This window comes from Rhinopithecus roxellana, chromosome 1 (assembly GCF_007565055.1).
Source record: "Rhinopithecus roxellana isolate Shanxi Qingling chromosome 1, ASM756505v1, whole genome shotgun sequence".
NCBI lineage: Eukaryota > Metazoa > Chordata > Mammalia > Primates > Cercopithecidae > Rhinopithecus > Rhinopithecus roxellana.
Genome location: NC_044549.1, coordinates 56,303,243 through 56,325,232, shown reverse-complemented (window position 1 = coordinate 56,325,232; position 21,990 = coordinate 56,303,243). Strand labels below are relative to the sequence as shown.

At 55.7% G+C, this 21,990-nt stretch overlaps 2 protein-coding genes across 5 annotated transcripts in view; both read left to right on the top strand.

Moving 5' to 3' along the window:
* The window catches only part of SEMA3F (semaphorin 3F), a 34,729-nt gene extending 27,685 nt beyond the window's left edge, over positions 1-7,044 (top strand). For all 3 annotated transcript variants that reach the window (XM_010369366.2, XM_010369373.2, XM_010369379.2), the window contains 12 exons: positions 347-466; positions 704-843; positions 964-1,078; positions 1,246-1,315; positions 1,466-1,610; positions 2,563-2,785; positions 3,409-3,497; positions 3,632-3,673; positions 3,855-4,012; positions 4,227-4,294; positions 4,577-4,710; positions 5,681-7,044. In XM_010369366.2, the coding sequence (XP_010367668.1) occupies positions 347-466; positions 704-843; positions 964-1,078; positions 1,246-1,315; positions 1,466-1,610; positions 2,563-2,785; positions 3,409-3,497; positions 3,632-3,673; positions 3,855-4,012; positions 4,227-4,294; positions 4,577-4,710; positions 5,681-6,091 (1,715 nt within the window). In that variant the 3' untranslated portion in view covers positions 6,092-7,044. The remainder of the gene's footprint in view (positions 1-346; positions 467-703; positions 844-963; positions 1,079-1,245; positions 1,316-1,465; positions 1,611-2,562; positions 2,786-3,408; positions 3,498-3,631; positions 3,674-3,854; positions 4,013-4,226; positions 4,295-4,576; positions 4,711-5,680) is intronic.
* A 3,109-nt stretch (positions 7,045-10,153) lies between these two features.
* GNAT1 (G protein subunit alpha transducin 1) lies at positions 10,154-16,240 on the top strand. Of its 2 annotated transcripts, none has more exons than XM_010369356.1 (9): positions 10,154-10,389; positions 11,696-11,738; positions 11,828-11,969; positions 12,069-12,226; positions 12,308-12,436; positions 12,647-12,776; positions 13,054-13,207; positions 13,319-13,510; positions 14,961-16,240. In XM_010369356.1, exons 1-8 carry the CDS (start codon positions 10,284-10,286, stop codon positions 13,507-13,509), a joined length of 1,053 nt encoding a protein of 350 aa, XP_010367658.1. In that variant the 5' UTR covers positions 10,154-10,283; the 3' UTR covers position 13,510; positions 14,961-16,240. The 2 variants fall into 2 exon arrangements, with proteins under 2 accessions (XP_010367658.1, XP_010367649.1); XM_010369347.1 differs by having other exon boundaries at positions 13,836-16,240.
* Positions 16,241-21,990: the final 5,750 nt, after the last annotated feature.

Genomic DNA, 21,990 nt, shown 5'->3' with positions numbered 1-21,990 from the left:
GGTGATTTACATTTGTTGTGTCTGTGGGGCAGAAATACTGTACAGTGGTGTTGGCAGCTCTTCCTGATTTTGCTTTCAGTGACCTCAGGTTGGTAGCTTGAAATTAGTCATGGCAGGAGTATTCACACCACAGAAATGGGCTATTGCTACTAATCAGAGCTGATTGTTACTAATCCCAACCCTCCCAGAGCCAGTGGTGAAACACTGACCAGCACTCCATTGGAGATAAGATCATGCCCCAGGGAGCCTGAGCGGGGAGATAAAGCCCTGCCCTGGAAGTCATTTGAGCTGTGCCCTGGCCCTAGCAAACAGCAGTCCTCTGACTGACCCACTGGCCCACCCACAGATGAGGAGCTCTATGCTGGTGTGTACATCGATTTTATGGGCACTGACGCAGCCATCTTCCGCACACTTGGAAAGCAGACGGCCATGCGCACGGATCAGTACAACTCCCGGTGGCTGAACGGTAAGCGCAGCCCCAGGAGCCCTTCCATGGCCATGTGTCTGGGATGCAGCAAGGAGGTCGCAAAGAAGCACATGTCGGGGGATTGGGGACATATTTAGCCTATGACTACCTGGGGCAGGGCTAGTTTCTTATCTGGAGAGGAGTTGGGGGTGTTCTTGTACCTGGCTGGGAATGTTGGAGAACATCAGAGGCATCATCAGAGTAGGGGCTCACCCAGCTGACCCTTGCTATCTGCAGACCCGTCGTTCATCCATGCTGAGCTCATTCCTGACAGTGCGGAGCGCAATGATGATAAGCTCTACTTCTTCTTCCGTGAGCGGTCGGCAGAGGCGCCACAGAGCCCCGCTGTGTATGCCCGCATTGGGCGCATTTGCCTGGTATGCATTGGCAGAGCCACCAGGCTGTCTCCTCCACCACTTCTGCCTTCATCAGCCCTGCTTCAGCCAGGGCTTGGGGTCAAGAGCTGATCTGACCTGGCCTCTTGCCCCAACCCCCAGAATGATGACGGTGGTCACTGTTGCCTGGTCAACAAGTGGAGCACATTCTTGAAGGCGCGGCTCGTCTGCTCCGTCCCGGGCGAGGATGGCATTGAGACTCACTTTGATGAGCTCCGTGAGTGCCCAGCAGGCAGGCAGGGTGCTCTGGCTACAGCAAGAGGGATAGAGGCTGGATGGGTGGTCAGGGTGCCTTTGGTGGGCCCCCTCCCCTGTGCAGGAGTGGGTGAGGCCCAGGGGCTCCCACCCAAGGCACCCTCCAATACCTTCTTCCTCTGTCCCCAGAGGACGTGTTTGTCCAGCAGACCCAGGACGTGAGGAACCCTGTCATTTACGCTGTCTTTACCTCCTCTGGGTGAGGCTGGGGTCGGGGCCAGCAGTGGCAGGAAGTGGCCCCGTTGGGGGATTATAACTCGTGTAGGACCCTGGCACAGTGGTGAGCTGTGGGGAGGGGGCATTTGGGGAGGGACCCTGTCCCGCTCAGCAGCACCTGCCGTGCCCGCAGCTCCGTGTTCCGAGGCTCTGCCGTGTGTGTCTACTCCATGGCTGATATTCGCATGGTCTTCAACGGGCCCTTTGCCCACAAAGAGGGGCCCAACTACCAGTGGATGCCCTTCTCAGGGAAGATGCCCTACCCACGGCCGGGCACGGTAAGAACCCCACTCATCCTGCCTCTCCCCTTCATCTTCTAAGAGGCCTCTGGGTCAGGCCCTCTGCAACATGGACCCCACCATCATGGCCCTCCCAGCCAGCAGAGGCAGTGAGCTGCAGTGCACACAGACGGGCCGTCACACACAGTTCAGGCTGTGGAGGAGCCCAGCCAGGATTCTGGGACAAAGATGGTGTGCTGGGTGCTCCTCAGAGGGTCCGCTGTGGAGCTGTCTGGGAGCCAAAGGTTGGAGGGAAGCGTCTTCCTGGCGGACACTGGAGGCAGGCTGGAGGTTGGCTCAGCTGAGGAACAGGAGGCAAAGAGCTGGGGAGGGGCAGGGCCAGGCCTCAGGCAGGGTCTCAGAGGTCACAGAGGTGTGTCACTTTATCTTGATGTGACACTGGGCTGATGCAGGAGTCTAAACAGGAGAGCAGCGGATCTGATCAATGCAGTCTGACTCCATGTGGTCAGGACTGGGCTGGGGAAGCTGGTCTCAGCGGGGGACAGGGGAGGCTTCCCTCCAGAGGTAACCTGGAGTCAGAAGGATGGGCCAGATGTGAAGGAGGAGAGTGAGCCTGGTATGTGACAAGGACGTCAGGGCCTGCAGTCCAGCTGTGCAGGAGGGAGACGGGTGAGACCCTAGGAACAGCCAGAGAGAAAGGAGATGACAGGGTGGGGAGTGGGACATGGAAGGGAGTGGTCTGCTTGGCCAAATGCTGCCACGAGGTCATAGCACATGAGGCCAGGGAGGTGGCTGTGGCATTTGACCATGTGGGACCTTGGCCGGAGCAGGACCTGTAGAGGTCGGGTGCAGGGCAGAAACCTGGAGAGGGGCTTTGGGGAGAGAAGCAGGTTGAGGTGGTGGGGACAGTGCAGCGGCCTCTTCTGAAGCTAATGGCTCCAGCCTGCACTGCCCAGGCAGCCTGGGACTGACACTTGCCACCTGTCCACAGTGCCCCGGTGGAACCTTCACACCATCTATGAAGTCCACCAAGGACTATCCTGATGAGGTGATCAACTTCATGCGCAGCCACCCACTCATGTACCAGGCCGTGTACCCTCTGCAGCGGCGGCCCCTGGTGGTCCGCACAGGTGCTCCCTACCGCCTCACCACTGTTGCTGTGGACCAGGTGGATGCAGCCGACGGGCGCTATGAGGTGCTTTTCCTGGGCACAGGTACCCACTGCTGCTCCCGGCCTCTCCCACGCTGGGCCCACCGGGTGCGGGGTGCAGATCCTTGGGGCTAGGGCTTGCCCTGCTAGGGCTTGCTGCAAGCTCATCAGAGTCACCTCTTCATCTTCATCCTTTGGTGCCTTCTCCCTATTGCTGGGATAACAGAGGCTAGGGGTGAGAAAACCCCATTCCCATTTCCATCCACAGGGGCCCAGGAGAACAGGGACACTGGGCATCTGGAGACCTATGTATGTCAGGAAAGGGGTGGAGACAGATGTTAGACACCTCCAGGATACACAGGCCATACACATGCTCATGTGTGCAACACATGACACAGTGCACCCCCTACAGTTCCAGCAGCCCAAACACAGGAGAATGCGTGCCCCCGTGTCCTGTTCTCAGCAGGGCCCAAAATCAGTGTCTGGGTTGGTGGGGGCAGACCCTGGCCATGACCCCCTGTGTCCTGGGCCAGTCCCCTTTGACCTGGGGAAACTCTTCCACCTCGGCACAGAGCTTCAGCTCCAATGCCCTAGGGGGGTTTGGGCCCTGGTGGGGGAAGGGGCTGAGGCTGGTACCCCTTCCCCAGCATCCCCAGCCCCACTGAGGCCCTGCCCGGCCCGTTCCAGACCGCGGGACAGTGCAGAAGGTCATTGTGCTACCCAAGGATGACCAGGAGATGGAAGAGCTCATGCTAGAGGAGGTGGAGGTCTTCAAGGTGGGTGTGACACCACCTAGTCCTGACCTCTTCACCTTGACCCTCCCCCAAGTCCCAGCCTCTGACCCAAGACCTCTAGGTCAGGGCAGGGAGGGGGTCCCTGGGGTCCTAAGCTGATCTTTATCTTTTTCTAGGATCCAGCACCTGTCAAGACCATGACCATCTCTTCCAAGAGGGTAAGTCTTTGGCCAGGTGGGCCAGGGATGGGGACAGGGCCTGCATCCCCGCAGGGTCATGCCGTTGGCACAGGAATGGGTAAATTGAGACATGGAACAGGGAAGAGGAGCCCGGCCTAGATGGCTATTGGTGAGGCTGGCTGTGCGACAGGAACTGACAAGGCCCTACCCTTTGCCCCAGCAACAACTCTACGTGGCATCAGCCGTGGGTGTCACGCACCTGAGCCTGCACCGCTGCCAGGCGTATGGGGCTGCCTGTGCTGACTGCTGCCTTGCCCGGGACCCTTACTGCGCCTGGGATGGCCAGGCCTGCTCCCGCTATACAGCATCCTCCAAGAGGTGTGGATCCCTAGACACCTGGCATTTTAGCAACCAGACCCAGGGCCCTATCCTAGGCGATTGAGGGTGCATGTGATATTACCCTTGGGGAGTCTTATGGGTAAGACATCACTTCCCCGGGGAAAAAGGGCCCTGCCCTGGAGTCATCGGGGATACAGGGACCTGGGGGGACAAGCTTCCTGGGAGTACTCCTTCAGGGGCTATCCCCATTCAGGCGGAGCCGCCGGCAGGACGTCCGGCATGGAAACCCCATCAGGCAGTGCCGTGGGTTCAACTCCAATGGTGAGTATACTGGGCCTCACTGTGGGGTGCTGCTCACACTGCAGAGCCCCATGCAGCCCACGAAGCTGCTCACAGGGCCCCCACTGTACGGGTGTCCTGATGGCTAATGGGGGGTGGGGGCTAATGGAGATGGGATGTCCCTAGTTGCCCCCTCAAGGAATGGAGCCCCATCAACACAGAGCTCTACACTGGTGAGTGGGTTCCCCTTGGTGCCTGCCCCGAAGCAGCCAGCAGGCTGCCCGAAGGTGATGCTGCTTTTGCTCAACCCCGCTCACTCTACAGCCAACAAGAATGCCGTGGAGTCTGTGCAGTATGGCGTGGCCGGCAGCGCAGCCTTCCTGGAGTGCCAGCCCCGCTCTCCCCAAGCCACTGTTAAGTGGCTGTTCCAGCGAGATCCTGGTGACCGGCGCCGAGAGGTGAGTGCCTGCGCCCAGTGCTGCACTATGGATGTGAGAATCCTTGTGCAGTGGTGAAATGTAGTAGAGGAGTGATCTGGAGCAACTCTCATGCTGTGAAACCCCTTCCAAGTTCCCTTCCCTACATGCAAATCCTTTGAGTGAAAACAGTTATGTGGAAACTCCATGGGACTGGCCTCATTCTATGGAAAGTGTTTCTAGGTATGCCTCTTCACATGAAAATTCCATATGCATACCACATTGGGGGTGTATCTTCTACAAAAACATCATGTGAGTGAGCTCCAGTATGTGGAAATTCTGTGGGATCCTCATTTTATGGAAATGCCCTATGCCCTACAGGTGTCCTTGTTTACATGGAAATTCTATGTGGTTATCCCAATTGGATATTCTCATTAAATGGAAATTCTGGCTGGGCGTGTGGTGGCTCACGCCTGTAACCCCAACACTTTGGGAAGCCAAGGCAGGCAGATTGCTTGAGGTCAGGGGTTCGAGACCAGCCTGGGCAACATGGTGAAACCCTCTCTCTACCAAAAATACAACAATTAGGTGGACATAGTCATGCATATGGTCCCAGCTACTTGGGAGGCTGAGGTGGGAGGATGACTTGAGCCTGGGAGGCAGAGGTTGCAGTAAACTGAGATCATTCAACTGTACTCTAGCCTGAGCCAGACACTGTCTCAAAAAAAAAAAAAAAAAAAGGGAAATTTTGTGTGCGCTTCAAATTTTCCTCATTGTGCAGAGTGTACAGACCATACCTCCTTATGGTCATCCCTCCTGAAATGGAAATCCGTACAGATGCCTTATTCAAATATCTCTCATTATGTGGAAACTTCATATGGTTTTTCTGGCACATGGAAATCCCACATGGGTGCCTCTACACAGAATGACCACAAAGGTGGTCTGATCTGGTCACTGGTTAGGACCATAGGGTGGTCACAGAGCCTCTGAACCCCCCTCCTTGCCCCTGCAGATTCGTGCAGAGGACCGCTTCCTGCGCACAGAGCAGGGCTTGTTGCTCCGTGCCCTGCAGCTCAGCGATCGTGGCCTCTACTCCTGCACAGCCACTGAGAACAACTTTAAGCACGTCGTCACACGAGTGCAGCTGCATGTACTGGGCCGGGAAGCTGTCCATGCTGCCCTCTTCCCACCACTGGCCGTGAGCGCCCCGCCACCCCCAGGCGCAGGTCCCCCAACGCCTCCTTATCAGGAGCTGGCCCAGCTGCTGGCCCAGCCAGAAGTGGGCCTCATCCACCAGTACTGCCAGGGTTACTGGCGCCATGTGCCCCCCAGCCCCAGGGAGGCTCCAGGGGCACCTCGGTCTCCTGAGCCCCGGGACCAGAAAAAGCCCCGGAACCGTCGGCACCACCCTCCGGACACATGAGGCCAGCTGCCTGAGCCCTGCCATGGGCCAGCCTAGCCCTTGTCCCTTTTAATATAAAAGATATATATATATATATAAATATATATATATAAAATATCTATATTCTATACACACCCTGCCCCTGCAAAGACAGTATTTATTGGTGGGTTGAATATAGCCTGCCTCGGTGGCAGCATCCTCCAAAACTTAGACCCATGTTGGTCAGAGATGGCAGAAAACAGAGCCAGCCTAAATAGGCTCAGCCAGTTGGTGGGGCCAGGCCAGGACCACTCAGTCCCCAGACTCAGCTGGAAGTCTACCTGCTTGACAGCCTCCACCAAGATCTACAGGACAAAGGGAGGGAACAAGCCCTGCTCGAATGGGGCATGGACTGTCCATCTTTTCTGATGTGTGCTGTCACTGTCAACCTGTGCTGTGGCATAGACATGGATGCGAGGACCACTTTGGAGACTGGGGTGGCCTTAAGTGCACTCAGAGAAGGGAAGAAGGGGCCATCACAGGATGCCAGCCCCTGCCTGGGTTGGGGCCACTCAGCCATGGCCAGCCCCTTCCCGGGTATTTATTCTCTATTTATTGGGGATAGGAGAAGAGGCAGCCTGCCTGGGTGCGACAGCCGCTTCAGCCCCTTCTCCCCTCCCCGCCTGACCAGGGCAGGGCCACCCCACTCTACCTCCTTAGCTTTCCTTGTGCCAGTTTGACTTGGAGGCTGGGAGCATAGCAGAGGGGCCAGGCCCAGGCAGGGCTGACGGGAGGCCCCAGCTCTGAGGGGAGGGAGTCCGTGGTAGAGGCCTGGGGCCAGTAGAGGCTCCTCAGGGCTTATGTCCACCACTTCAAGTAATTAGCTCTGGGGGCAGTTGGGTAGATGGGTGGGGGCTCCTGGCGGCCTTCTGCTGCCCAGGCCACAGCCGCCTTTGGGTTCCATCTTGCTAATAAACACTGGCTCTGGGACTAGACTTTGACTTCTCTCCTTCATCGGGGGATTCACAGCCACATGTGGTGGGCCTGGGGAGCCAGGTGGGGGACTGGGAAGGGAGTAGATTGGCTCCATTTAAAGAAACCCAACATGTAGAAACCACATTTAGTTTGACAAACCTGGGCTGCTGCACCACCCCAAACACTTGGGCAGTGCGAAGGGCTGCAGAGCCCCCCCAGGGCCCACTCACTCCTCAGGGTCAGGGAGGGTGGATGGAGCCTGAATGCTGAAAGTAGCACAAATGAAACGGCCTCACTCCTGGACAGATCCCCATCATCCAACAGGGTGGGTGTAGAAGCTGCCAGCCAGTGGTAGGAGCCAGCATTCACTTCCCACGCACACTATTTAGAGATAGCCGTTAGTGCTTGGTGTCTGGGGCCCTAGCACCCCCTTGTGGTCTCTTGAGTCTGTGGCAGAGTTGAGTGCTGAAAGGCAGCCAGGTTCCAGGGAAGGAGTCCAGCCAGGAAGCTCAGGGTGCCTGGAGGAGCCTTTGAGAGCCCAAGATTTGGGTTTTCCTATGGAAGTTGAGGGTGGGAAATCTCTAGAACCTGGGAGCTCAACACTTTGGGCTCAACCTGAACAGTTTCTTCTCAGCAGTGAGCCCTGCACCTGAACAGAGCACCAGACCCCCTAAGCTGAGGCAGGCAGGCCCTGGAGATAAACAGGCAGGCCTCGGCACACCCACATCAGAGAGAGCAGGAGCAGGATAGGTGAGCCCCATTCCTCCATACCCCAGGGAACACCATACCTGCTCTGGGATGCAATTTCTCCACCTGACAACAGGCCTGCAAAACATTGTCTGGAAGAGCCTGGCCACCTCTACAGATCAGAGACTTTGTTGCACCCAAATTCAAGTGTACATATAGGCACAGGCACCTGCAAGCATGCGTGCACACACACAGTCATACACAGGCAGAGATGGACATGCACAGGCACACATATGCTCAGGTACACACAGGCATGTTCACACCCCTGCATATAAGCAAGTGCACACGTGCAAACCTACACAAAATGCAAAACACACAAACTTATGTGTGCATGAAGAGAAGTACACAAAGCATATTCACACATGCATACACATGTATATGCACGTGCACACATAAGCATGCACACAGGCACATGATTCCTATAAGCACATGCACTCACAAAGGCATAAACATAGGCACACATGTACACACAGGTATTCATGCACGAACGTGTCAAGTTATTGCTCACTTGGTGCCAGTAAAAGACACACCCATGGCCGGGCAAGGTGGCTCACGCCTGAATCCCAGCACTTTGGGAGGCCGAGGTGGGCAGATCACAAGGTCAGGAGATCGAGACCTTCCTAGCCAATATGGTGAAACCCAGTCTTTACTAAACATATAAAAAAAATTAGCTGGATATGGTGGCACGTGCCCGTAATCCCAGCTGCTTGGGAGGTTGAGGCAGGAGAAGCTTGAACCAGGGAGTTGAAGGTTGCAGTGAGCCAAGATCACGCCACAGCACTCAATCTGGTGACAGTGAAACTCTGTCTCAAAAAAAAAAAAAAAAAATTAAAAATGCAGGGCACGATGGCTCACGCCTGTAATCCCAGCACTTTGGGAGGCCGAGGCGGGTGGATCACGAGGTCAGGAGATCGAGACCATCCTGGCTAACACGGTGAAACCCTGTCTTTACTAAAAATACAAAAAATTAGCCCGACGTGGTGGCGGGCGCCTGTTGTCCCAGCTACTCAGGAGGCTGAGCCAGGAGAATGGCGTGAACCCGGGAGGCAGAGCTTGCTGTGAGCCAATATTGTGCCACTGCACTCCAGTCTGAGCGACAGAGAGAGACTCCATCCAAAAAAAAAAAAAAAAGACACATACACGGAGGCACACAGAGAAGATATGCATGCCCACCAGAGTCCGCTGGAAGCCGAGGACCTCCTTGGGGCAGCTCCAGCCTGTGATATGGGATGAATGCAATGCCCACCGTTTCCCTCTCTCTGGATTCCCTGCAGGTCATAAAATCCCAGTCCAGTGTCACCCAGCCCTTCTTCTTCTTCTTCTTTTTTTTTTTTTTTGAGACGGAGTCTCGCTCTGTCGCCCAGGCTGGAGTGCAGTGGCCGGATCTCAGCTCACTGCAAGCTCCGCCTCCCGGGTCCACGCCATTCTCCTGCCTCAGCCTCCCGAGTAGCTGGGACTACAGGCGCCGCCATCTCGCCCGGCTAATTTTTTGTCTTTTTTAAGTGGAGACGGGGTTTCACTGTGTTAGCCAGGATGGTCTCGACCTCCTGACCTTGTGATCCGCCCGCCTCGGCCTCCCAAAGTGCTGGGATTACAGGCTTGAGCCACAGCGCCCGGCCTTTTTTTTTTTTTTGAGACGGAGTCCCACTCTGTCGCCCAGGCTGGAGTGCAGTGGCGCGATCTTGGCTCACTGCAAGCTCCGCCTCCTGGGTTCAGGCCATTCTCCTGCCTCAGCCTCCCGAGTAGCTGGGACTAGAGGCGCTCACCACCGTGCCCGGCTAATTTTTTGTGTTTTTAGTAGAGACGGGATTTCACCGTGGTCTCGATCTCCTGACCTTGTGATCCGCCCGCCTCAGCCTCCCAAAGTGCTGGGATTACAGGTGTGAGCCACCGCGCCCGGCCACCCAGCCCTTCTTAACCACTTCCTCCTGTGTGACCCTTTGAGCCTCTACTTCCTCATCAGTAAAATGAGGCTGATGACATGGGCATCCATCCTCCAGGGCCAGTGTGAGCTTACAACAAGATAAGGAGTGGTGCTGAGCCTGGTGCTGGGCAGGCAGCAGGCATGTTTCTTCCAATTATGCCCTCTTGCTGCCAGCTCCACCTCCATCGTCCTCACCCCCAGGGCTCAAGGTTCTGCCTTCCCCTTTCTCAGCCCTGACCCTACCCACTCCCGGGCAGCACCAGGGCCTCTCCTGAAGGGTGGAGGGGGGCAGAAGGACAGCAGGGGTGCAGAGTCAGCAGTTGAGGGATTGGGGCTATGCCAGCCTGATTAGAAGGGTTGGGGGGCTGAGCTGGATTCACCTGTCCTTGTCTCTGATTGGCTCTTGGACACCCCTAGCCCCCAAATCCCACTAAGCAGCCCCACCAGGGACTGCACAGGTCCATAGAGAGCCAGTTGATTGCAGGTCCTCCTGGGGCCAGAAGGGTGCCTGGGAGGCCAGGTTCTGAGGATCCCCTCCATCCAGAAGAACCACCTGCTCACTCTGTCCCTTCACCTGCTGCTGGGACCATGGGGGCTGGGGCCAGTGCTGAGGAGAAGCACTCCAGGGAGCTGGAAAAGAAGCTGAAAGAGGATGCTGAGAAGGATGCTCGAACCGTGAAGCTGCTGCTTCTGGGTAGGGGTGTGGGCCCCAGTGGGGCCACTGCCAGCAGATCATTGGTCTGGAGGCAGGCAGGCAGCCCTTCTGTGAAGCAAGGGTTCCCTGGGAAGCAATATGAGCCTGCGACAGAGTAGGGCACAGGGTGGGAGCCCTGGCCAAGCAAGGCCAGGCCTGATAGGTGGTGTCCTATTTCCCCAAGGCTGGACATCCCATGAAGCCCCTCTCCAGACAGCTCTGCCTCAGGTGACCCACCCTCCCCAGAAGTGCGTGCCAACCACACTCTTGCACGAGTGTGTGAGGCTGACTTTTCTGTGGCTGGGCTCCCGCAAGCTTCATGCAGCCTTTGGTTTGATAGGCCTGCTGGGCAGTGCTCAGAAGCCAGGGGCCTCACTGGGAGCCCGTTATTGAGCTGCTACTTTGGGAAGGGGATGGTCATAGTCCTCCTGGGGGTGGGGAGTCTCTAGAACCACCCAGATCCACAAAGAATGGCCCTCAGGTGCCAGAGGGCTGTGGCTGGTAGATCTACAAAGCAGCCAACGGGTCTGGCAGGTGCTGAGGCCCAGTGGGAGTAGATAAAGCCGTGTCCACCAGACCATGGGCAGTGAGAAGAGATGGGGCTGATCCAGGCCTGCCTCAAGGTCACTGCCTGACCTCTCAAGGGGAAAGAGCAGCTTCAAGAGGGCCGGGCAGGCTCCACCCAAGCTCCCCAGGGTCTGGTCAACCAGCTGCAGGTGGGTGAGGAACCAAGCCAGTCCCACTTTCCCCCAAGGCAGAAAGGCTAGGCTGAAAATCTCATTAACTGTGCCCAACGCCCTCGCAGGGGCAAGCTCAGAAAGGATGTCAACTCTGCTCTCCCTGCTACCCAAAGGCGCTAATTCCCTCTGAGCCTCTTGGAGACACCCGCATCCCTTCAGGTGAAAAGCAAGGGATTTACCCGCCTCAAATAACCCAGTGCATGCGGTACCAGAGGCTCCCACGAGGTGGCAATGGCGCTTCGGGATTTCTTCATTGTAGTCTCAGCATAATAAAGGCTGTCTGTGTCGGTGTCTTGGGGCCTCCCCGTCCCAGAACAGTTGAGGTCGTTGATTCCCCTGGTTGGCTTCCTTTCTTCACTTTCCTGACATTTGCAAACCTTGTGCCTTCAGGGTGTCAGGACTTACTTTGGACGGGTTGGGTAGGTGTGGCTACGGGGTGGGGGCTGAGGCTCAGGCCTCTTCGCTGCCAGTCCACGCTGCCAACTCGGGAGGGCCCCGTCCTCCCAGCCTCCTTGCGGGAGGGGGCAGGCGGTCAGCGCAGCTCTGAGGCGCCGCTTCCCTTTCAGGTGCAGGTGAGTCCGGGAAGAGCACCATCGTCAAGCAGATGAAGTGAGTGCCCCTGCCTGTCCCGAGGTCCCTGGGGCTGGGTCCTTCCCCACTTCCCCGCGAGGCTCTGACCCTGCTCGCCTCGGCCTCAGGATTATCCACCAGGACGGGTATTCGCTGGAAGAGTGCCTCGAGTTCATCGCCATCATCTACGGCAACACGTTGCAGTCCATCCTGGCCATCGTGCGAGCCATGACCACACTCAACATCCAGTACGGAGACTCTGCACGCCAGGTGTGCCAGGAGGCGGGCTGAGCGGGCCTCTGGGGACTCGAGGCTCGCGGCTGGGCCCGAGTCCCCGGCCGCCACCAGCCACTCTCACCCTGCCCCCAGGACGACGCCCGGAAGCTGATGCACATGGCAGACACCATAGAGGAGGGCACGATGCCCAAGGAGATGTCGGATATCATCCAGCGGCTGTGGAAGGACTCCGGTATCCAGGCCTGTTTTGAGCGCGCCTCGGAGTACCAGCTCAACGACTCGGCGGGCTAGTGAGCGCGTGGGCAGCGCGGGGCGCGGGGCGCAGGGGGCCCTCCAGCCTCCCCACCCACCCACGGCCCGGTCTCGCGCAGCTACCTCTCCGACCTGGAGCGCCTGGTAACCCCGGGCTATGTGCCCACCGAGCAGGACGTGCTGCGCTCGCGAGTCAAGACCACTGGCATCATCGAGACGCAGTTCTCCTTCAAGGACCTCAACTTCCGGTACGATCCACATGCCAGCCCGGGAGGTCACTGCCCCAGGCCCTGTCCTGCCCCGGGGACCCCATCCCTGCGATAGACCCTGCCCCTTCCTGGATATCCCTGTAGCAGAAAGGGTAGTAGTCCCAGCCGAGAGCTCCCCGACCAGCACAGGGCGAGGGGATGCTGCCTGTTAGGCCCGGGGCGCGGGTTCAGGCCCCCGCGGCCCGGCAGGATGTTCGATGTGGGCGGGCAGCGCTCGGAGCGCAAGAAGTGGATCCACTGCTTCGAGGGCGTGACCTGCATCATCTTCATCGCGGCACTAAGCGCCTACGACATGGTGCTGGTGGAGGACGACGAAGTGGTGCGTGCCAAACAGGGCCTGTGTTCCAGGGGCGAGGAGGAGTTGCTGGCCCCTGGAGGCGGAGATGGCGCGCTGGGCGTGGGGAGGGCCCGGGAGGGGATGCGGGTCCCGGGCAGCCTGAGGAGGCCGGGAGGCGTTCAGCAGGCCCATCTGGGGCAGTGCGGGGCGCCCTCTGAGAGCCAGCTGAACGGGAAGCCCCACGTGCCCGGGAGCCCAGAGAGCAGGGGCTGCGGGTCGGACGCGACCCCCGGTGCCCAACAGCTGCTGCCCTCCTCAGAACCGTATGCACGAGAGCCTGCACCTGTTCAATAGTATCTGCAACCACCGCTACTTCGCCACGACGTCCATCGTGCTCTTCCTCAACAAGAAGGACGTTTTCTTTGAGAAGATCAAGAAGGCCCACCTCAGCATCTGTTTCCCGGACTACGATGGTAAGACGTCTGCACGGTCGCCAGGCTGCGCCCCCGCCCCACGATCGCGGCGCGCGCCCCCGGCACAGGGAAGGAAGGGCTGGGCCGAGTGAGAGCTCCCGCCCCGCGCAGGACCCAACACCTACGAGGACGCCGGCAACTACATCAAGGTGCAGTTCCTCGAGCTCAACATGCGGCGCGACGTGAAGGAGATCTATTCCCACATGACGTGCGCCACCGACACGCAGAACGTCAAATTTGTCTTCGACGCTGTCACCGACATCATTATCAAGGAGAACCTCAAAGACTGTGGCCTCTTCTGAGGTAGGTCGCTGCCCTCTCCAGCCCCTTGCCTCAATACTCCAGCCCCGCCCCAGCTCCCCACCCCACACCACGGCCCTGGCGTCCCACCCCCAAATCCTGGAGCCCACTGCCTCTAGGCCCCACCCCAGCTCCTCAGGCTCCACCTCACGGCCACAGGCCCCGCCCCACCCACAAGTCCCGCCCATTGAATTTATTTTGGCCCCGCCCCAAGACCTCAGGTGTCACAGCTTCCAGGGCCGCCCCCCCACCCCCACCACACACAATGCCTAAACCCATTTATTTTGGGTCTCAGGGATGCTGACTGGGTTTCGTTTTCTCTTCACAGGTGCCTGAATTCATGCGTGTCAGTCACCCTGAGACCTGGTAGCCCTAGCTGCCTTGCAGCCCCATCCGCCAGGACCCTATCAGCCCCCAGGACTCCCAGGCTCCAGCCTGCCACATCACTAAAGCTCTGAGCCCTGCTAGCCTTGAGGCACAGATCCTCCCCCATACCTCCCACAGTATCTCAGCGCCTCATGCCCCCAACCCCAGCCCTGCCCTTCACCGCCTGGCTGCACTGGCCTCTTGTACTCACAGCAGCCAGTCCCAGCTAGGAACGGGTAGGACTTGGGGCAGCTGAAACTCACCGTGACTCAGCAGTGCCCAACTGACCAATCTTCCGCAGCTCTCCTGCCCCTGGGGGCCCACGACTCACCTGGTGGGTCTTGGCTCAACAAACAGCTCTCCCTCCCAGCATTTCATCAAGGACAGGGAATACCCCTCCCACACACAGGCCAGCTGCTCACCCTGCCACCTCCATGTGACAAGTTTGACACCAGTCTACCCAGAGACAGTGACTGTCCCTCCCGGCAGCCTCCAAAGGGTCCAAAGTCCAAGTTAGCTCTGGCCTGTGCGGTTCCCACATAAATACATTAGTGGGGAGGGGGCAGACCTGGGGGCCCTTGGGTGCCAGAGTGAGAAAAAACAGGATTCTTCCCCAAATACTAGGCTCAGAGCAACCTCTAGCCTTCTCCAGCAGGATCTGCTCCCTGTGTCCTTGGACACCAGATCCACACACCACTTCCTCACCCAAACACAGTACCCTGGGCTAGCTGGACAACAGGATGGCCTGTTAAGGGAGGGTAATGTTGACATCAGCTATGGCCAATAGCCGGGCTGTCCTGAGGGGTGGCTGGGGGCAGAGTCCAGCTCCCTTCGATTAGCCCAGAGGACTCAGGATAGGACAAAGGCCCTGGCTGTGCCCAAAGGGGTCTACCTCAGGTGGGGTTACAAGCAAACCTGAGTGACCCTCTTGTCCCTACACAGCAGCTTCTCTTGCCCCCTCCATTCAGGGTTCCCTGGCAGGGGAAGCTGAGAGCCATGCCTGAACTATCAGGGACAAAGGCCCATGTCCCCACATCCCTGCTCCCTCCTTCCTCATCCAGCACCAAATCTTTGCTTATGTCCACAGGCCAAGGCCTGTGCTGCAGTCGGGGACAAGGAGCTTCCGTCTGGCAAGGCTGGGGCACAATTTGCACTCCCCTCAGCTAGATGTGCAGACTCAGTAATAAACCTTTGCATCAGGCCCCAGCTGTCCTTTCTTGGTGGAGGGCTTAATTATCACAAGTCATGGGCATTTATTAAGTGCCCGGTGCTGGGCTGGGCAAGAAGTGGGAAGATGGCCCCTCCCAGGAAGAAGTACCTGGCCTGACAAGGTGGGGCACTCTTGTGGGTATGGAACCAACTCATGGCTTTTGATGGGGGTTGAGGAGAGAGGAGTTGTGGAAAATGTTCACTGGGACAGTCTTGGATCAAGAGGGAGTTTTGAGGTGGAGGCTCATTCTGGCAGGGACAGAAGTTGTACCAGCCCTAGAAACATGGGCTCATGGCCACAGGAGTTCAGTGGAGCAAGAACAGGAGAGGAGAGACGTGGACAGGTACCCAAAGCCAGTTGGAGGGCCTGGGCTTTCTCAGAAGGTGATGGAGAGTCTTGGAAGCCCTCAAGGCAGGAACATAATTGCAGGGCTGGCATTAGGGTGAGGGAAGTGAGGCACACTCACCTCGTGTGCAAAATTTAAGGCGATGTCAAAAAATTTAGTAACCAAGATAAATAATATTAGTATAATATTTTTAAAAATCAAAATAAATGCAAAACATCACAACGAATGAAATATCAAAATCCAACAGAGGATCCAACAGAGGCATGCTAAGATATATTGCGGCCTGAAGCAAAGGGAAAGCTCTTAGTTGCTATTATGTTTGTAGGGATTTTTTTGCCAGTTTTAAAAATACATGTATCATAAAGTTTACCATCTCAACCACTTGCCAGTGTACAGTTTGGTGGTGTTAAGTACATTCATAATGTTGTACAACCACCACAATTGCTCATCTCTAGAACTCCTTTCCTCTTGAAAAACTGAAACTCTGTACCCATGAAAAAATAACCCCCCATTCCTGCCTTCCCCCGGTCATGGCACCACCATTCTACTTTCCTTCTCTATGAATGTGACTGCTCTAAGTGCCTCAGATGTGTGGGTCCATGGAGTCTTCGTCTTTTCGCAACTGGCTCATTTCACTTAGCATCATGTCTTCAAGGTTTATCCATGTGTAGCATGTGGCAGAATCTCCTTCCTTTTAAAGGTTGTATATATTCCACACTTTGTTTATTCATTCATCTATTGATGAATGGTTACATCTGCCTTTTGGCTATTATGAATAATGCTGCTATGAACGTGGGTGTACAAATCTCTCTCTCAGCCTTTGTTTTTTATTATTTTGGGTGTATACCCAGAAATGGAACTGCCAAATCATATGGTGAATCTTTTTTTTTTTTTTTTTTGAGATGGGGTCTCTTTCTGTCACCAGCTTGGAGTGCAGCGGCAAGATCTCGGCTCCCTGCAACCTCCACTTCTCAGGTTCAAGCGATTATCCTACCTCAGCCCCCTGAGTAGCTGGGACTACAGGCACATGCCACCACGCCCAACTAATTTTTGTGTTTTTAGTAGAGACGGGATTTCACCATGTTGGCCAGGATGGTCTCAATCTCTCTTGATCTCAGGTGATCCGCCCGCCTCAGACTCTCAGAGTGCTGGGATTACAGGTGTGAGCCACTGAAACCGGCCTCATAAGGTGAATCTATTTTTATTTTATTTTATTTATTTATTTATTTATTTTGAGATGGAGTTTTGCTCTTGTTGCCCAGGCTGGAGTGGCAATGGCATGAGCTCGGTTCACCGCAACCTCTGCCTCCTGGGTTCAAGCAATTCTGCCTCAGCCTCCCAAGTAACTGGGATTACAGGCATGCGCCACCACACCTGGCTAATTTTGTATTTTTAGTACAGACGGGGTTTCACCACCCTCTGTCGGGACCAGGCTGGTCCCGAACTCCTGACCTCAGATGATCTGCCCGCCTCGGCCTCCCAAAGTGCTGGGATTACAGGCGTGAGCAACTGCGCCTGGCGCCCCCCCCCCTTTTTTTTTTTTTTTTGAGATGGAGTCTCACTCGGTAGCCCAGGCTGGAGTGCAGTGGCTTGATCTCAGCTCACTGAAATCTCTGCCTCCCGGGTTCAAGCGATTCTCCTGCCTCACTCTCCCGAGAAGCTGGGAGTATAGGCACCCGCAACCATCCCCGGCTAATTTAGTAGAGATGGGGTTTCACCATGTTGGCCAGGCTGGTCTTGGACTCCTGACCTCAAGAGATCCGCCCACCTAGGCCTCCCGAAGTGCTGGGATTATAGGCATGAGCTGCTGTACTCGGCCTACATTTAATATTTTGAGGAACAGTTTTCCACAGCAGCCATACCATTTTACATTCCCACCAACAGTGCACAGGTGGTCCACCTTTCTCTACATCTTTGTGAACTCTTGTTATTTTCTGGGTTTTGTTTTGTTTGAGATGGGGTCTCGCTCTGTCACCCAGGCTGGAGTGTAGTGGTGCAATCTCGGCTCTGCAACCTCCGCGTCCCAGGTTCAAGCAATTCTCCTGTCTCAGCCTCCCGAATAGCTGGGACTACAGCTTCACACCACCACGCTTGGCTAATTTTTTTTTTTTTTTTTTTTTTTTTTGAGACGGAGTCTGGCTCTGTCGCCCAGGCTGGAGTGCAGTGGCCTGATCTCAGCTCACTGCAAGCTCCGCCTCCCGGGCTTACGCCATTCTCCTGCCTCAGCCTCCCGAGGAGCTGGGACTACAGGTGCCTGCCATGTCGCCCGGCTAGTTTTTTGTATTTTTTTTAGTAGAGACGGGGGTTCAACGTGTTAGCCAGGATGGTCTCGATCTCCTGACCTCGTGATCCGCCCATCTTGGCCTCCCAAAGTGCTGGGATTACAGGCTTGAGCCACCGTGCCCGGCCTTTTTTTTTTTTTTTTTTTTTTTTGAGACGGAGTTTCACTCTTGTTGCCCAAGCTGGAGTGCAATGCTGCTGCGATCTTGGCTCACTGCAACCTCCGCCTCTGGGTTCAAGCATTTCCTCTGCCTCAGCTTCCCAAGTAGCTGGGATTATAGGCATGTGCCACCACATCTGGTTAATTTTGTGTTTTTGGTAGAGACGGGGTTTCTCCATGTTGGTCAGGCTGGTCTCAAACTCCTGACCTCAAGTGATCCACCCGCCTCGGTCTCCCAAAGTGCTGGGATTACAGGCATGAGCCACCGTACCTGGCCTATTTTTCTTTTTTAATAGTAGTATCTCTTGGTAGTTTTGATTTGCATTTTCCTACTGCTTAGTGATGTTGAGAATCTTTTCCTGTGCTTATTGGCCATCTGTATATCTTCTTTGGAGAAATGCCTGTTCACATCCTTTGCCCATTTTTGAATTATTTTAATGTTGTTGTTGAGTCTTAGAAGTTCTCTATATATTCTGGAGAATAATTCCTTATCAGAGATAGGATTTGCAAATTTTTTCCCCACTCTGTGGGTTGCCTTTCAAACTCGTTTTATGTATTTTTAATGGTTGTTTTTTTTCCAGAACATTAAATAGTTGAAAAAACTTGAAAAAGTAGGTACGTTAAAACTCACGTTATTTTAAGTTAAAATATTTTATTTATAACTTAAACAGAATTTTTTTTTTTTTTTTGAGATGGAGTCTCACTCTGTCACCCAGGCTGGAGTGCAGTGACCCAATCTTGGCTCACTGCAAGCTCTGCTGCCCGGGCTCACACCATTCTCTTACCTCAGTCTCCTGAGTAGCTGGGACTACAGGCGCCCGCCACCACACCTGGCTAATTTTTTTTGTAGTTTTAGTAGAGACGGGGTTTCACCATGTTAACCAGGATGGTCTCGATCTCCTGACCTTGTAATCCACCCACTTTAGCCTCCCAAAGTGCTGGGATTACAGGTATGAGCCACCACACCCGGCCTTTTTTTTCTTTTTTCTTTTTGAGATGGAGTTTCACTTGCGTTGCCCAGGCTGGAGTGCAATGGTGCGATCTTGGCTCACCGCAACTTCTGCCTCCTGGGTTCAAGCAATTCTCCTGCCTCAGCCTTCCGAGTAACTGGGATTACAGGCATGTGCCACCACACCTGTCTAATTTTGTATTTTTAGTAGGGACAGGGTTTTTCCATGTTAGTCAGGCTAGTCTTGAACTTCCGACCTCAGGTGATCCGCCCGCCTCACCTCCCAAAGTGCTGAGATTGCAGGCATGAGCCACTGTGCCCAGCCAGAATTTCTTATAATTCTATTTTCCTGGGTTTAATGGAGACAAAAATAACCAATAATATTTTCAAAATTTGCTTCTTGAAAAAATAATTATTAAAAGTTTTCATTAAGGCTGGGCGTGGTGGCTTATGACTGTAATCCTAGCATTTTGGGAGGCAGAGGAGGAAGAATCACCTGAGGTCAGGAGTTTGAGACCAGCCTGGCCAACATGGTGAAACCCCATCTCTACTAAAAACATAAAAATTAGCTGGGTGTGGTGGCACATCCCTGGAGTCCCAGCTACTCGTGAGGCTGAGGCAGGAGAACTGCTGGAGCTAGGAGGCAGAGGTTGCACTGAGATTGTGCCACTGCGTGACAGAGGGAGACTCCGTCTCAAAAAAAAAAATTTTTTTTCATTAGAACACGTATATAGGGGCACATATTTTTCCTGGAACCAGTGTGAGTTTGGAGGAGGAGAGGAGTGTGGCTAGGGTCCCCATGAGGCATAGGTTATGTCTCCATTATCTGACAAAACCAAGGCTACAAGGCGAGGGGCTCAGTGACATGGGTTGGGGTCTGAGTGGTTGAGCAAGCACAGGCAACACCCCCACCAAGCCCATATTGCAAAGGAGTGTTGGATGGGCTGAATTTGCAGGACCTGTAGTGCTTGGGAGAGATGCCCAGGAGGCTGACTGATACTCAGTGCTGGACAGAAAGCTAAGTGTAGGCGGCATCCTCAATGTCCAGGTGGTGGGGAGCTGTGAGCCTGTGGGAGGCTGGAGAGGTGAGCATGAGGGCACCCAGGCCTGAACACAGGAAGAACACTGGATGGGGTTGGGAGGCCAGCGCATATGTGGGCAGTGATATTGGTGCTGCTCAGAAGACTGGGCATGGGGGGGGATCTGGCCAGTGGTGCAAGACCCTTGCTGGGTGCTGTTGGCCTGACTGAGCCAGGGCTGTTCATCTCTACTAAGGACCCGCTCCCTAGTTTGCTAGAGTGAGGTGGGATGCGGGTAGTGACAGAGGGAGGTAGTGGGCATGGGATAGGAGGCCTTGAGGAGCTGGAAGTTTTAGGCTTGAGAGGGAGGAAGCTGTCAGGAGAGGTGACTTAGCGGGGCCTTCTGCATAGCCACCTTGTCTTGGCAGAAAGGTAATGCGCTCCCCGGCCTTCCTGGGCAAGGGACAGAAGAGCCCCAACAACATGCAGGGGCTGGACCCTGCCCTCCAGATGGTCCTACCCACATATGCTTCTGACCCTGGGGTCTGGGATTCAGGGTCGGTACTCACGGATTCTGTGAGTTGGGGACACTGCCTGGCCTCAAACTGCCCTGTCCATGGCCAGCAAGTGCAGAAAGGCCCTGAGTCTCCCAGCCTGAAACCTGCTTAGCCCTGCTCACCACACCAGTGTAATTACACCCTAAGGAGCAGGATCAATGGGTACCTGATGCCTGATTCATAGTCCAGTGCAGAGGATCAGAGAGCACTGGCCCAGAGTCAGCACAGTGGCCACACCCCAGTCTTGTAGGTGGGAGGCATTTACTGTGGTCACCTCAGCCACCACCATCCCTACCTGACCTACAACCTCAAGGTGCCCCTGAGGGCCCCCACAGCCTTCAGCTCTGACTCTGGCGGGACTAACCTGGCCCGGCCACCGACCAGAGATTAGACAAGCCTGGTGGACAGTTAATGCCGCTGACGTCAGGGCCTGGCCGGGTGGCCACTAGGGGTTTGGGCCCTCCCCACAGGCAGTAGCACAGTTCATGTGACCAGGGCTTATTAAGCCGCTTCAGTGGCCAGAGAAGCTGGGGGCCAGATCTCAGGAGAGAGAGGGTAGGCATGTCAGGGCTGTGGGGGTGAGGCCTTAGCCATGAGGTCACCAGTTCCGGGGGCCCAGGCCGGGGAAGGACTGGATAAGAGGGTTGTCTATGGGTCCCCTCCATACTTCTACACTCTGTGTTGTGGCAATAAAGCCCTGTTCATGCCCAAAGAGTAGCCTCCCAGGCACCAAACTGAGCAGAGCATAGTCAGCAGCTGAGGTGTAGTAATAGACCCTGAGGTGTAGGGGTGACAACCACCTTCTCCTGAGGATTTCAAACTCCCAATCATGAGCCCAGAAGGAGCGTGCTGCCCTGCACGCAGCCCTCCGCCCACCAGGGCTAGCCTGACGCCCAGGCTCCTTTTCCCTCCAGCCGAGCTCCTTTCTCCACCCACGGTGCCCTGTCCCTCCCCACCCTGGCTTGTGCCTTCTTCCCCTTGGCAGAGCAAGTCCGTGGGTTGCTTCGCCATCAGGCTCACCTTGATTTGCGCCCTCCAACCTTGCAGGCGTTTTCACTTCTAGACCACCTGGAGATAGTGCTTGGAGACACTAGGGTTGGGGCTGTGTGGGTGGGGTGACAAGAGCAGCAAGAGCAGCCATTGTTGGACTAGCTGGCTTTTCACGATGACTCAAGCAGGGTTCTCAGAGGTGATCTATGAGGATGATGAAGGACAAGTAGGAGTCTGCCAAGGAGGTGGGACAGGGTAGGGAAACTTCAGCCCTGGGAAGTACGAGGGCAGAGGCACAGGAGCATGAAAGCTTAGCAAGTTCAGGCCGGGCGCGGTGGCTCAAGCCTGTAATCCCTGCACTTTGGGAGGCTGAGACAGGCAGATCACGAGGTCAGGAGATCGAGACCATCCTGGCTAACACGGTGAAACCCCGTCTCTACTAAAAATACAAAAACTAGCCGGGTGAGGTGGCGGGCGCCTGTAGTCCCAGCTACTCGGGAGGCTGAGGCAGGAGAATGGTGTGAACCCGGGAGGCGGAGGTTGCAGCGAGCTGAGATCCGGCCACTGCACTCCAGCCTGGGCGACAGAGCAAGACTCCGTCTCAAA